The sequence below is a fragment of the Pipistrellus hanaki genome (assembly GCF_964339955.1).
Source record: "Pipistrellus hanaki genome assembly, chromosome: 7".
In the NCBI taxonomy this organism is placed as follows: Eukaryota; Metazoa; Chordata; class Mammalia; order Chiroptera; family Vespertilionidae; genus Pipistrellus; species Pipistrellus hanaki.
Genome location: NC_140509.1, coordinates 41,956,135 through 41,968,890, shown reverse-complemented (window position 1 = coordinate 41,968,890; position 12,756 = coordinate 41,956,135). Strand labels below are relative to the sequence as shown.

At 43.5% G+C, this 12,756-nt stretch overlaps 1 protein-coding gene across 3 annotated transcripts in view; it reads left to right on the top strand.

Annotated features, from left to right (window-relative positions):
* MDN1 (midasin AAA ATPase 1) overlaps positions 1-12,756 on the top strand; it is a 141,982-nt gene that overhangs the window by 99,064 nt on the left and 30,162 nt on the right. For all 3 annotated transcript variants that reach the window (XM_084890422.1, XM_084890421.1, XM_084890420.1), the window contains exons 66-79: positions 643-878; positions 1,028-1,123; positions 1,760-1,854; positions 2,157-2,278; positions 2,873-3,019; positions 3,864-3,973; positions 4,775-4,848; positions 5,341-5,539; positions 6,861-7,020; positions 8,772-8,918; positions 9,459-9,585; positions 10,591-10,696; positions 11,138-11,253; positions 12,115-12,600. In XM_084890422.1, the coding sequence (XP_084746548.1) occupies positions 643-878; positions 1,028-1,123; positions 1,760-1,854; positions 2,157-2,278; positions 2,873-3,019; positions 3,864-3,973; positions 4,775-4,848; positions 5,341-5,539; positions 6,861-7,020; positions 8,772-8,918; positions 9,459-9,585; positions 10,591-10,696; positions 11,138-11,253; positions 12,115-12,600 (2,221 nt within the window). The remainder of the gene's footprint in view (positions 1-642; positions 879-1,027; positions 1,124-1,759; positions 1,855-2,156; positions 2,279-2,872; positions 3,020-3,863; positions 3,974-4,774; positions 4,849-5,340; positions 5,540-6,860; positions 7,021-8,771; positions 8,919-9,458; positions 9,586-10,590; positions 10,697-11,137; positions 11,254-12,114; positions 12,601-12,756) is intronic.

Here is a 12,756-nt window from a genome sequence, read left to right as displayed (position 1 = left end):
TTTTTTTAAAAAAAACTAGATATATTTTTCATTATTAATATAATTTTCTTAGTTTAAAAGACTTAAGCTGACTCAAAAAAAAAAAGGCTTAAAATTCTGTGATAAAGATGGATTTTCATCATTTGAATGCTTTGGGTTTAAGGGATTAACAAAATAAGGGTGTGGACTTAGTTTAAATGGTCTTGTTCTTCAATATTATTTCTTCTAATAGCTTCAGTGCTTTTCAAATGATAACATGTATTTCTGGGAACTCAGAAATTAATCTCACTGAATATGGTTTGATGCAGTTTTCTCCATGACCTCATGAGTTATTCTATGCAAATAGGAAGGAGGCCTTAAATTTCATTTATATCTACTGAGAACGGCTACAGAAACTCTGATTCTGAATCCATCAAGCCAGATTCTTGATTCACTTAGGTCATATCCAAGTTCTTCGGATATAACCTAGGAACTTAGCATAGTTTTGTAGCTGCAGCAGTAGTAGTAGGTCACAGTCCTCTAGGCCTATGTTGCTTTGGTTGCAAATGGCAGTGAAGTGTCAGCTTCATTAGTTCATTATTTTCTAGCATGTTTATAGCATCTTTTTAACTTACTTTTGAAATTACTGAGTCCACTGACTTTACTATGACGTTAACTTCACAGGTGTTGAACTGACTGACCAACTCTTGGGCAGCCAGCTTTTGGCCTGCACCCTCTCCCATAACACTCTCTTTGGGGAGGCGACGACAGACCTGATAGTGAAGCCAGATGGACCCTACGATTTCTACCAGCACCCCAACGTTCCAGAAGCACGGCTTTGTCAACCTGTGCTTCAGGGTTTCTCAGAGGCTGTCATTCGGCTGCTGCAGGATTGGCCCGAACATCCAGCGCTTATGCAGGTAGGGTGGGTGGTGCGGAGAGGGCACGGAGGATGTGTCCTTTCGCCATCCCTGCAGGAAACTTCTGTGGAGGTCTCTTTGCAGTACCCTGAGACTTTGGATGATTGATATTTACACTGAAGTAACCCCAATTCTTTTTCTCCCTGCAGCTGATGGTTGTAATGGACAGAATTCGTAGTTTCCCACTTTCCAGTCCCATCTCCAAGTTCCTGAATGGGTTAGAGATCCTTCTGGCAAAGGCACAGGTATAATGATTCCCCCTCTCCTCCTCATTTTAGTTTGTAATCAATTGGAAAAGAAAAAGTATCTTGTGGCACCATTAGTGTTAGAGGGACTGAAACTTGCAGTCTGGGTTGGAGAAGGATAAACCTTGTTTTTTTTTTAATGGCATTGCAAGGGAAACCATTACCTCTGTGAGGCATGTAAGGGACCTACCTACCTCACCTGTTCTCGGTGGGATGCAGCGTCCATGGACACTGAGGGTTTCTGGGCAGGACTTCTAGGTGGGCCTTCAGATTGACTTAGTGTCTTCACACACTCTCCCCCCTCAGTCCTCTCACAGGGTGGTACTGGTGTTTCCCTGGTTGTCAGATTAGGGCCCTGAACCTTGCAGGGGTCATGGGCTAACAACAGGAATTCCTGCCCAGGTCTCCAAATCTGTGCTTTTTGTCTGCCTCTAATCTTGGCTCTGCTGGGGTTCTGTCAGGTTACCAGAAAGAACTGGAAGCTGGATATAAACTCATGGGCCTTGGTAAATCAGCATACGAGTTGTTGAAGGACCCAGTGGTGTTTACACAGGAAAAGCCCAGGATGTTCTTGAGGGAGGAGGTGGTGAGGAGATTGATTAATGGCCATAATAGCTCTTATTTTTGTTTCTGTAGGATTGGGAGGAGAATGCAAGTCGAGCTCTCTCTCTGCGGAAACACCTGGATTTGGTCAGTCAGATGATCATTCGTTGGCGTAAACTGGAACTGAAGTAAGTGATACATTTGTCACTTCCCTTCACTTCCTGACTGTGTCTCAGGGACATGAGTGTTCGTTTCTTCTTGTTTGTATAGTACAGCTAGAGAACAGTTAGAGAATATGCTTTCAGCCATTAATCACATCATTAAAAGCTGGGCATTAGAACGACCTTATAGAGACCAGGTGACAGCATACCATCCTGAGGCAGCAAACTTGGAGCCTTCTCCATCTTCATGTAGCTGCTGCTTCTGTTGTTCTGGATATTTCAAATGGATTTCCTTAAATGTGACCTTGGCCTCTTCTCTCATGTTTCAGCTGCTGGTCTATGAGTTTGGATAATACCATGAAGCGCCACACTGAGAAATCCACCAAGCACTGGTTCTCCATCTATCAGATGCTTGAGAAGCACATGCAGGAACAAACAGAAGAACAGGAAGGTAACACCTGTCAGACAGTGCCTGCTTATTCAGAGGGCTCAAGCTAAACTCAGAGAGCTGCAAAGTGTGGGATTTACCTGCACCCATGTCCCCTCCTGCCACTGCTTTCACATAGGAAGCGTCATTTGACCTCATGGTATTTCTGAGCGGTCAGCCAAGAAAGACGTGTAGTTCTTCTCTTAATGACAAAAGTCAGAGAGGGTTAAATGACTTTTTCCCGAAAGTAGAGAGTTAATCATAAGATAAGGTTTCCTTAGGCTCAATGTCCATGAAACAAGTCAAAATGAATGATGCTTTCTTGGTAGGTAGCAGTTAATGTGCTTGAGCTTAAAAGTGTTTCATTTCATACTTACAGTGAGCATCTCATAATTCAGTTTCATAATTTGCTGGGAGTGCATTTAATACACATCTTGAGTGCAACTTTGTACATCAGCTTGGAATTTAGCTGCAATCCTTGCTTCAAAGCTTCCTTGTGATTGTGATCTCTACTTGACTGCCATCCCTCAGTGGGTCCCCTAGTAGACTGCGTGCATTTTATGAATAGGGAGCGATGGTTGCAGGCAGTTGTATGTTTTCCTCTTTGAATCTCTACAGATGACAAACAGATGACCCTGATGTTGCTGGTCAGCACATTACAAGCATTTATTGAAGGATCCTCACTGGGAGAATTCCATGTACGCCTTCAGATGTTACTGGTTTTCCATTGTCATGTGTTGCTGATGCCACAAGTTGAAGGAAAAGGTAAGGAGACACCTTTTTTTTTCCTTTACTTTTATGCTGCAATGTTAAAATGGGTTAGACTTTGAATTCTCCTCATGATACAGGTATCTTATTGCATACCAGGTTTTAAACTTCTAGTCATCTTTTACTTTAATGTGATACACAGTAGATGTAGAGATAAACATTCAAAGTAAAGTACAGGCTGGTTATCAGTGAAGCGCTGACTGCTGAACTCTGGCAGAGGTAACCTGCCAGGTGCAGAGCTCAGGCTCAAACTGGCAGGCTGAGGCAGCACGCCTTTCTGTCTAGACAGTGGGTATGTCCTGCTGAGCTTCTGCTTGATCCAGGCCATTGTTAGGTTCTTTGATGTAATGAGAACAATGCCACTCATTAAGCACCTGCACACAAAACTCCTACTGTCAGTTACTTTCCCCTGACTGCAGCAACTTGGATAACACTCACTGTAAAATGAGTATAGAGTGTATGTGAATGAGCAGTCAAGGTGAGCCTCTTAATATGCCACCTTTTAAAACAGGCTCAGTTTCTGCTGACTTTACAATAAGATTTAGATAAAGCGTTTGAAATTAAATTTAGCAGAATGTCTGAGTACACCATCTTTAAGAAATAGTGCAACAAGAAGTACAAGCTGAAATGGAAAAAAGGGTAGTTGTTGACAGCCTGCCTCTCTGATGGGAACTGCTAAATTCAGTTAGGCTCCCTGCTAAGCCTATGAAACACATTGTAAACTTACGACCTAAAGAGGAATGAGGAAGGCACATCTCTGAAATGTGACACCATAGCACATGGTGGAGCCATAGCACATGTAGCAAGTGTGGTGTTTTTGTTTCCTTTTTATTTCTTCCAGATTCACTTTGCAGTGTTCTGTGGAATTTGTACCATTATTACAAGCAATTCTTTGACCGGGTCCAGGCCAAAATTGTGGAACTTCGTTCCCCCCTAGAAAAAGAACTTAAAGTAAGATGAACAACTGTCATGATCACTCTTGGGAGAGCAAAATCAGCAAATTGTTTTTATTTAGTTCCGTTCTTTCATCTGTTTAACAATGAGGCAGGGGCTCTGGGGAATGGAGGAGAGCATTGCAACTGTTCAGTAGGATGGCAAGATTTACACCCTGTGGCATTGGTTCCATTGTGACCTAGCTCAGTTTGTGAGGGGCCAGTGGAGTAATCCATCAAAAACTCCTTAGGAGAATTGCCTCAGGTGTCTGTTAGTGCTTACCCGGCTGATCTGCCAGCTCAGAGGAGCACTGTCCATGTGCCTAGAGGTGCCACAGGGTAAGGAGGGACCCCCCCCCCCTTTTTTTTTTTAAGTGTTTAATTATTTTAGAGAGGAAGGGATAGATAGAAACATTGGTCAGAGTGAAACATTAGTATCAGTCTGCTGCCTCCTGTATGCCCCCTGCTGGAGATTGAGCCCACAAGCCATGCATATACCCTACCCGTAATCAAACCCACGGCCTCTTGAGCCACACTGGCCAGGCATGAGTACCCTCTCTCTTTTATACTTTTAATGGTGGTGGAACCAACCCTCATATGAGCCAGAGTACATATCAGGTGACCTTTTGATTGTGGCAGTAGTCCTTTTCATTCCTTTGAGACAAACATGGTTCCTTTTTTAGATGTGTTTTGTTCACTGATACAGCCCTAAGTTTGGATGGAGTGGGTTCTGGTCTTTGGCAAACAGATGATCTTAAAAAACAGAATGAGAATGATACTAGGTTTATAAAACCATCCTTGAGCTTCATTTATTTTACAGGAATTTGTTAAGATATCCAAGTGGAATGATGTCAGCTTCTGGTCCATTAAACAATCTGTGGAAAAGACACACAGGTAACTCATCTTTTAAAACTAAGGGTGACTAAAGCTCAGAATTTGTGAATGATAGGCAGCAAGATTACATTGCTATAAAGGCCTGACTTAGTGCTGCCTGAAATTATTATTATAAAACACAAGATTATTTTGGTGTGGCTTTTCAACACCATCCCCTACCACCCAAAGCCTGGTCTACCTGCAGGCTGGATTGGTGTGCCTTGAGGTAAAGCAGCCTGTGTGCTATGAAAGGTTGAATTCTGCCACCCACCAGCTGTTTTACCTTGAGTAAAGTGATCCCACAATTTCTGGCTTTAGTTTTTTCTCCTAGAGAAGGGAGATGACAATACTTTTCATAATTATTCTTTTAAAATATAAGATGATTGTGAGTAGCTAATGGAACTCATTGTATACAAAAGGTAAGTTATATGTGTACATAATATGATGTTATTTTTACATTTCCTGACTTCCATCCATTTTTCCCTCCTCATCTCTGTTATTACCTGGGGCCAGGACCCTCTTTAAATTCATGAAGAAATTTGAAGCTGTCCTCAGTGAACCCTGCCAGTCATCCCTGGTGGAGAGTGACAAGGAGGAACAGCCTGACTTTTTGTCGCAGCCAACAGGAGCAGCCACAAGTGAAGCATCTCCCATTCAGAATCTGAACAAGGCTCTGAGGGAGACCCTGCTAGCCCGGCCAGCAACTGCACAGGTACTAGCTTGAGGAATTCCTAGGCCAGTCAGATGGCATTTCTGTTTTCTGTATAAGGAGTGTTCTTAGAATTAGGTGAGGAAATACCTTTAAATTCTTGCTCTTTGGATGTATTTAACATTTGTATGTCTGTCTGACTTCACTACAGAATAAGACAAAAAGCCAGGATTCTGATGCTGAAATCTTAATGCTAGCCTAAGATAAATAAGTGTGCTTACTTGTGACCATTTCATTTACCTAGACAAAAAATTCGAAGCATCGTTGTAGGAATATGCCATTGGAGGTGCCTTTGGGTGCTAATATTGAAGCTGCCGCACCAGGCGTGAATGTATGCAGTGATGTGCTAGTTGATAGTGGTTGTTGATGACCATGGTGTAAATACTCTCACTGTGGCCAATTTCAAGCACCAATAGTTAAGTGGTGGCTTGCAAAATTCTTGAAAATGTATTAGTCATAGAGACTTTGAGTGAATAGGTCTATTACAGGATGGGTGTTCCTGCTTTCTATCCTCGGTTGTAGGGAGATCCAGGATTTGGGGAGGAGAGCATGCCTCAAGAGAGGAATCACTTTTGCCTTCTTACTGTACTTCCCACCCTGGATCCATAGAGGGAGCAATGGAGTTCTTCAGAAATTGAGCATATAGTCATGATATGGCTATATAGTCATGATATGACTACAGATAAGATGGTTGCCAGGTGTTCTTTTCTTTTTCTTTTCTTTTTTTAAATTTGTCAGCTCACTGCTTTCCCTACCACCCCTTCTCAGGCTGTCATGCTGATCTAAAACTTTGATATGCTATTAATGATAACAGGGATTTCAGGGATTCTTAGGAGGGAAAATAATGAAAATAATGAAAATAATGAAAAAAAGCTTTCCTCTTCATCTGCTATCTGAGTTCTTGATATTTGAACTGGAAGTGGCAGGCCAGGAGGAATGGCAGTAGAAATAGGATTTGGCAGATCAGTTTAGCCTTGCTGGGCAGCACAGCACCTCAAAGGCAGCATGCATATTCATCCTGCTGCATCCAGAGATCAGAACCAGAGTCTCCTATGGCTGGCACTGTTGTTGCCAGAGGTGGGTTGGGGTCCTTTACTGCTCTGACTCATGGAACAGCAGTACAGTTTTCTAAATATCCACAGTTCATGCCTATTTTAATTTCGGTTATGCTACATTTGTTCCTGTGAGACTTCAAAAGAGAGTTTAATATTTGCTGAGCTAAGTGTGTGTGTGGAAGGTACAGCACTTACATTTAGTGCCTGAGCAGGTTAGTGCTATTACTTGTGTTCTTAGCAGGAAAACCAACCCATGTTCTGTCTCATAGGCCACAGTTCCAGAACAATGTCAGGGAGCTCCTTTCCCCTCGGAGGGTGAGCTTCTGTATCGCTTGCCGAAGCTCACGAAACGAATGAGGAAGATGTGCCTGATGCTCATGAAGGAAAGCCGCCTCCCTCATCTCGTGGACGGCCTCGATCAGTTCACGGGTGGGTTCCTGCAGCCAGGGGCCAGGGTTGGGTTTGCTCTCTCTGTTTTTCCCAGTGGCCCAGGTGCGCTGGGAATCTGTCACCTATGCCCTTTTTTGACATCTTGAATACTGTTGAGAGTTAATTGAATAAACAAGTGGGCTAAAAACCAGCCGAGCCCAGATATAGGAGCCAAATGAAATGACACAAACCTTCAATTTTCCTCTTGTTCTCTAATCTAAACTAGTGCTGTTATGCCATTTTATAGCTGTTAGGCCATTTTACAGCATCCTTGTCTGTATCTGATCCTGTTGGTTGTGGCCATGAGTAGAGGGTCACAGAGATGGATTTCCCAGAGTTTGGAAGTTGTCCCTGCCCCTCAATATTCTGTCTCTTGAGTTAAAGAAAAAGGAAGATTCACCCACAGCCTTCTTGCTTTCTTCACGTCAGAGTGGAATGGCAGTTTCATCTCTTCAGAGCCAAGATTTGCTCAGTAGTATAACAGCGGCTAGGGAGAGTAATCCAGCATTTAGTAGGCTGGTTGGATGCTTGGCAGCCCTTTACCACTCCCCCAATGTGTATGGTGGTAGAGTGAGGCTGGTCCTTCTTTAATTAGGTTATGTTTTAATTTCAGGGAGCTCCTTATTTTGAAAACTTATTAGAATAATAGCCTATTATTATTGCTCAAGATGACTTTTCTCCCTTAGCCTCATGATAAGGGTCTATAGAATACAGGTCCCATATGCATCTTCTGGATAGGGCACCCGATCTGTGTGATGCAAAGCATTCTCCCCTCCACTTCCTATGTGGTGCCAAGGGATTGCATGTGGTGCACTTGCCCTCACCTGGAAGTTCAAACTGCCTGTGTTAGTCTGCTAGGGCTGCGTTAACAAAGTGCTACATATTGGGCGGCTTAAACAACAGGTTAATTTTCTCACAGTTCTGGAGGTTAAAAATCCAAGAAGTGTTTGGCTTCTTCTGAGTCCTCTCACCTTGGCTTATACATGGCTGTTTTCTCACTGTGTCTTCATACTGTCTTACCCCTGTGTATATCTGTGTTCTAGTCTCTTCTAAGAGCACCACTTATACTCGATTAGGACCACCCATTGACCTCATTTTACTTTAATTACCTCTTTATAGGCCCTGGCTCCAAAAATAGTCACATTCTGGTGTTCTATGGGGTTAGGACTTCAACATGCATCTGGGAGGATACAGTCAGCCCAAACATTGTTTTGTGGCAGGTGCCTATTGCAGGTACCCCTTGGTATTCTGGAAGGCAGCATGGTGCTGGAGAAAGAACTTGGGCTTTGTGGAGTTGGTTGGGCCAGGGTTCAAGTCCTGTCGGCAAGTCCACTCTTTAGCTGACTGGCCTTTAGAAAGAGACAGACCTCTCTGAGCAGCTACAAATAAGTGCTTCTGGAGTTGTGCAACTGAACACATTGTCTACGGAGGAGCAGGTACAGAGTAGGAGTTCTGTGTGTTCATATTTACAGGAAATGCACTTCCGATTATTTAAATTCCTATTATCAATTACTGCACACAGTTGTTCCTCAGTAAGTGCTTTTTGCGTGATTATAAAACCCCTAAAAAAAGAACTACTTTTGAGTTGTTAGTTGTCAAAAAAAATGAAATCCCATATGTTTTTATTTTTCTGTTGTCATGCAGGATATAAAAATAACATCTGAACCTCATCACCCAAAATGTCCTTGGTCTTGGGGTTCTTGTAGCACATTAATGAGGCTGGGGATTTCCATATTCTGTTTCCCCCCCAGGTGAAGTAATTTCCTCTGTGAGTGAGCTGCAGAGCTTACAGGTAGAGCCTTCCGCAGAGAAGGAGAAGCAGCGTTCAGAAGCCAAGCACATTCTCATGCAGAAGCAGCGAGCGTTGGCAGACCTCTTTAAGCACCTTGCAAAAACCGGTAAGGTTTTCACTTGAAACCCAATGGAGTATTATCACCAGCTTTTAGGGAGATTGGTGATTTGAAGGAATTTTCTAGTAACAGTGGAAACAATGGGAAATAGAAGGTGGCCAGCAAGGTTTTAAAATGCCATTTTAAGAGTTCCAGTCTCACACATACAAAATCGTGTGATGAACTGTTTGTGATTTCCAAATATTTTCAGTTTTGTAATGAGATTTCTCAGAAATCGTGTTCTTTATTTTCATCACCATATGTTGTACAGCACCCACCCTTCCAGGATCAGAAGATCAGAGAGCAGTGCTTCTCAAACTTCAGTGCTTGTACAAGTCACTTGGGGAATCTTGTTAAAGTGCACAAGTAGATTCTGTTTCGATGGGTGTTGTGCAGGGCCTGGGCATCTGCTTTCCAATTGGCTCCTTGGCCAATGCTGTTCTGAGGACTTGACTTTGAGTAACAGTGGCATCGAGGGCAGGAACTGGTCAGGGCACATCCACTCTCTCCTGAGCATCTTTACTCAAACACGTGCGACTTATTTCCTAGGTTTGTCATATCGTAAAGGTCTTGCCTGGGCCCGTTCAAAAAACCCTCAAGAGATGCTTCATCTTCGCCCGTTGGATCTCCGGAGCGCATTGTCTATAGTCAACAGCACTCAGGAGGCAGATTCCAGGTTTGTTTGTTTAATTATAAATGGAGCCAGTCATGCAAGCCTCCATGTCCTCATTTGCCAAAGGGGACGGCAATACCTCTCTCCTAGCATTGCTCTAAAGATAGCATTTAGACCCATGCCTGGCTCCTGGTGAGCATTCATCAAGTGTTAATTTTCTCCCTTCTTTTTCCTTTCTCTTTGCTTGTCTTTGTCTCTTTCATTATTTTTTGGTTCTTTGATTTTCCTGAGGTCTCCTTACTTCATTGGAATATGCAAGTGAAAATAGAGTATAGCCACAGTTTTGGCTCTTTTACAAATATAAACCTTTCATAAATTGTAATATGTTTTTGAATTTGAGAACCTAGAATCCTTGAGACAGAGCTGCCTCTATTAACTAAGGTGAGGTGGTTGTAAATGCTGATTTGCGTGAACTGAGTATTGCGTACATTTGTGTTTAATTTGCTTAGTAGCCTTCTTGTGCTTTAAATTCTAGTTCAACACAACATTGTAAACAGTACAAATTTTCTGTAAAAATTCTGGATTTTCCATTTTTTAGGAGAATTTGGCCAGGTGGGCTAGCATTCCCATGTGGTCAGAAGTAGGCTCTCGTCCTTTGACAGAACACATGCTCTCCGGTTCACAGTGCTCCCTAACAAGCCCTGTTCTCCCACGTGGAGGTCAGCTGTCATTGCCATGTATCATTTTTTGCTTGGCTCTCCTTAATCATGTGACATCCCTTATAGGCCTTGGGATTTATGACCTAGCCTCCTCTGCCAAGATAATTACGAAGTTCCCATTAAGGAAACCATATGGTCATCATAATTTATCTTCCCATTATACTTTCCGTGCTAAGTACATGACATATCCTTTGCATAAAGGACTCATGAGTGCCTCATAGAAATACAACTGTTCATACTCTCAGCTTTTGGTTGTGGCTAAATATATCAATCTCAATCGTTAGGATCTGGGGTGGGATAAGTGATTTTAATTAAGTAAATAATGTTTTAATTTTTTTCTTTTTTTCAGGCTGCTTACAGAAATCTCGACCTCGTGGGACGGGTGCCAGAAGTATTTTTATCGTTCTCTTGCACGACACGCCAGACTTAGCACAGCCCTAGCAGCTCCTGCCAAGGTTAGAGTGGTAGCCCTTCAGAATTGCGGGGCCCGGGAAGCTCCAGCTCTGTCATCCCAGGGCAGAATATCATTAAACTTGCAATACAAGTCAGTGTGATTTTGTGCCTAATTAGAGAGCATCTTATAATAAATTTTGTTACATTTGCCAACAGGGCCAAATGCATAAGAAAATTATGAAACATAAACTTCAAATTCAGAATACCACCTTCAGATCTTTTCCCCTTATGAAATGAGAAAAGACCACTAATACCCAATTTTGGTGTGAAACCTAGCTTCTGTTCGTGGCATGTCAGTGATCTGTGGGAGTATAGTTTGAGAAGCAGTGCTCAAAGGATCAATGTGGCTCATGCCTCTAGAGTGCAGCACACCAAAGGCTACCTACTATTTCCCTGGAGTTGGGCAGCAGCACCCACAGCACCTTTCCTTCTCTCCCTGCCAGGAAGTGGGCGTGGGCAGCATCGAGCGGTGTAAAGGGTTCTCGGCACATTTGATGAAGATGCTTATCCGGCAGCGGCGCTCCCTGACTACGCTGACTGAGCAGTGGATCCTCCTCAGGTAACAGCGGATTAGTTGGGTTTGTGGCCCGAGTTAGCAAGAATTACGTGGGGTCAGCTCAGGGTTTCTGCATGTGCTGCTCTCAGTTGTGAAATTAAATCTGAGACCTGAAAAGACGGGTAGGGTTACTCCTGGTTTTTGGTGATGCGACTCTGCCCCCTGGTTCTGAGAGTACCTCTCAAGAGAAGGGGTCTGGGAGATGAGTTCAGTGCTGAGCCAGACAGTACATATCACCATGGCTGAACTGCACTGGGTCTAGAAAGGGCATCAGAGGCTGATAGTCTATCCCGGCTGGATAGGCCATCCCAGTCCCGGCACAAATCAGATCTGAGTCTGCTTCAGTTTGTTGGGCTTTTTGGATCACAAAGTTTCAATTTGCTCATCAATACATGGATGTTCCTAGGAAATAGATATTTAAAAGGTGAGGACAGTTGGGAAGTCTATCATCATCTAATGAATGTTGAGAGGTAGTATTTCCAGATTAATCACTTCAATTTTAGGTATTTGCTGCCCACTCATAAGGGCTTATTGAGCAAAGTATATTACATTAACTAGGTTGTTCTTTTAGAAAAGTGGTTGAAATCATTGCATTGGAGTGATTTGCATGTGAGAGGTGTAAGGGGCCAGGTGATAGGCAGTAAGTTTTTATGCTTGTGAAAGATTGAAGGATGTGTCTAGATGCTTTGGAAGGCATTTGAATAGACTTCTTACCTATTGGAGGGATCCTCCACCTCCCCTTTTAAAAAAAAAAAATGAAAAAGCCCATACGTGCTTTAGAAATGAATGAATTTACTGTTAAAAAACAACGTGGTGACATAGTCTAAGGTGCCTTGTGTTTTTCCCATGGCTTTCTCTGCGCAGAAACCTCCTCAGCTGTGTGCAGGAGATTCAGGGCAGGCTGACAGAGCCACTGGTCTACCCCGTGGCCTTCCCCCCGCAGGACGGCGTGCAGCAGTGGACAGAGAGGCTGCAGCACTTGGCCATGCAGAGCCAGATCCTGCTTGAGCAGCTCTCCTGGCTCTTCCAGTGCTGCCCCGGCGCAGGGTCAGCTCCAAGCCAAGGTGATGCCCAGGCACAGGGTCAGCCTTCTATCCTCTGCCCGGAAGGACCAGAGCTCACCACGGGGCAGCTTTCCAGTGCAGTGCCGGACCTCAGCCCATCAGATCTGAGCTATCCATCCCCAGTACCTGGCAGTCAGCTGCCCTCTGGTTGCCGGATGCGGAAACAGGACCAGCTTTGGCAACAGTCAACTTCGAAATTAACAGAGATGCTGAAGACCGTTCAAACAGTGAAAACTGACATTGACAGAATTAGGCAGCAGTCCTGTGAGAGACTCTTTCATTCTTGGTGAGTGTGCTTATGCCTCTGCTCTCCTCTGTGTGCTTGAGTACATGCTCAGAGTGTAGTGATGGGTAAAATTATGCAAGAACTTGGACTTCAGTTCTCGATTTTTCAGCAGACATGCATAGTGCTTTGTGGCATATATGTAGCAATTTCACATAC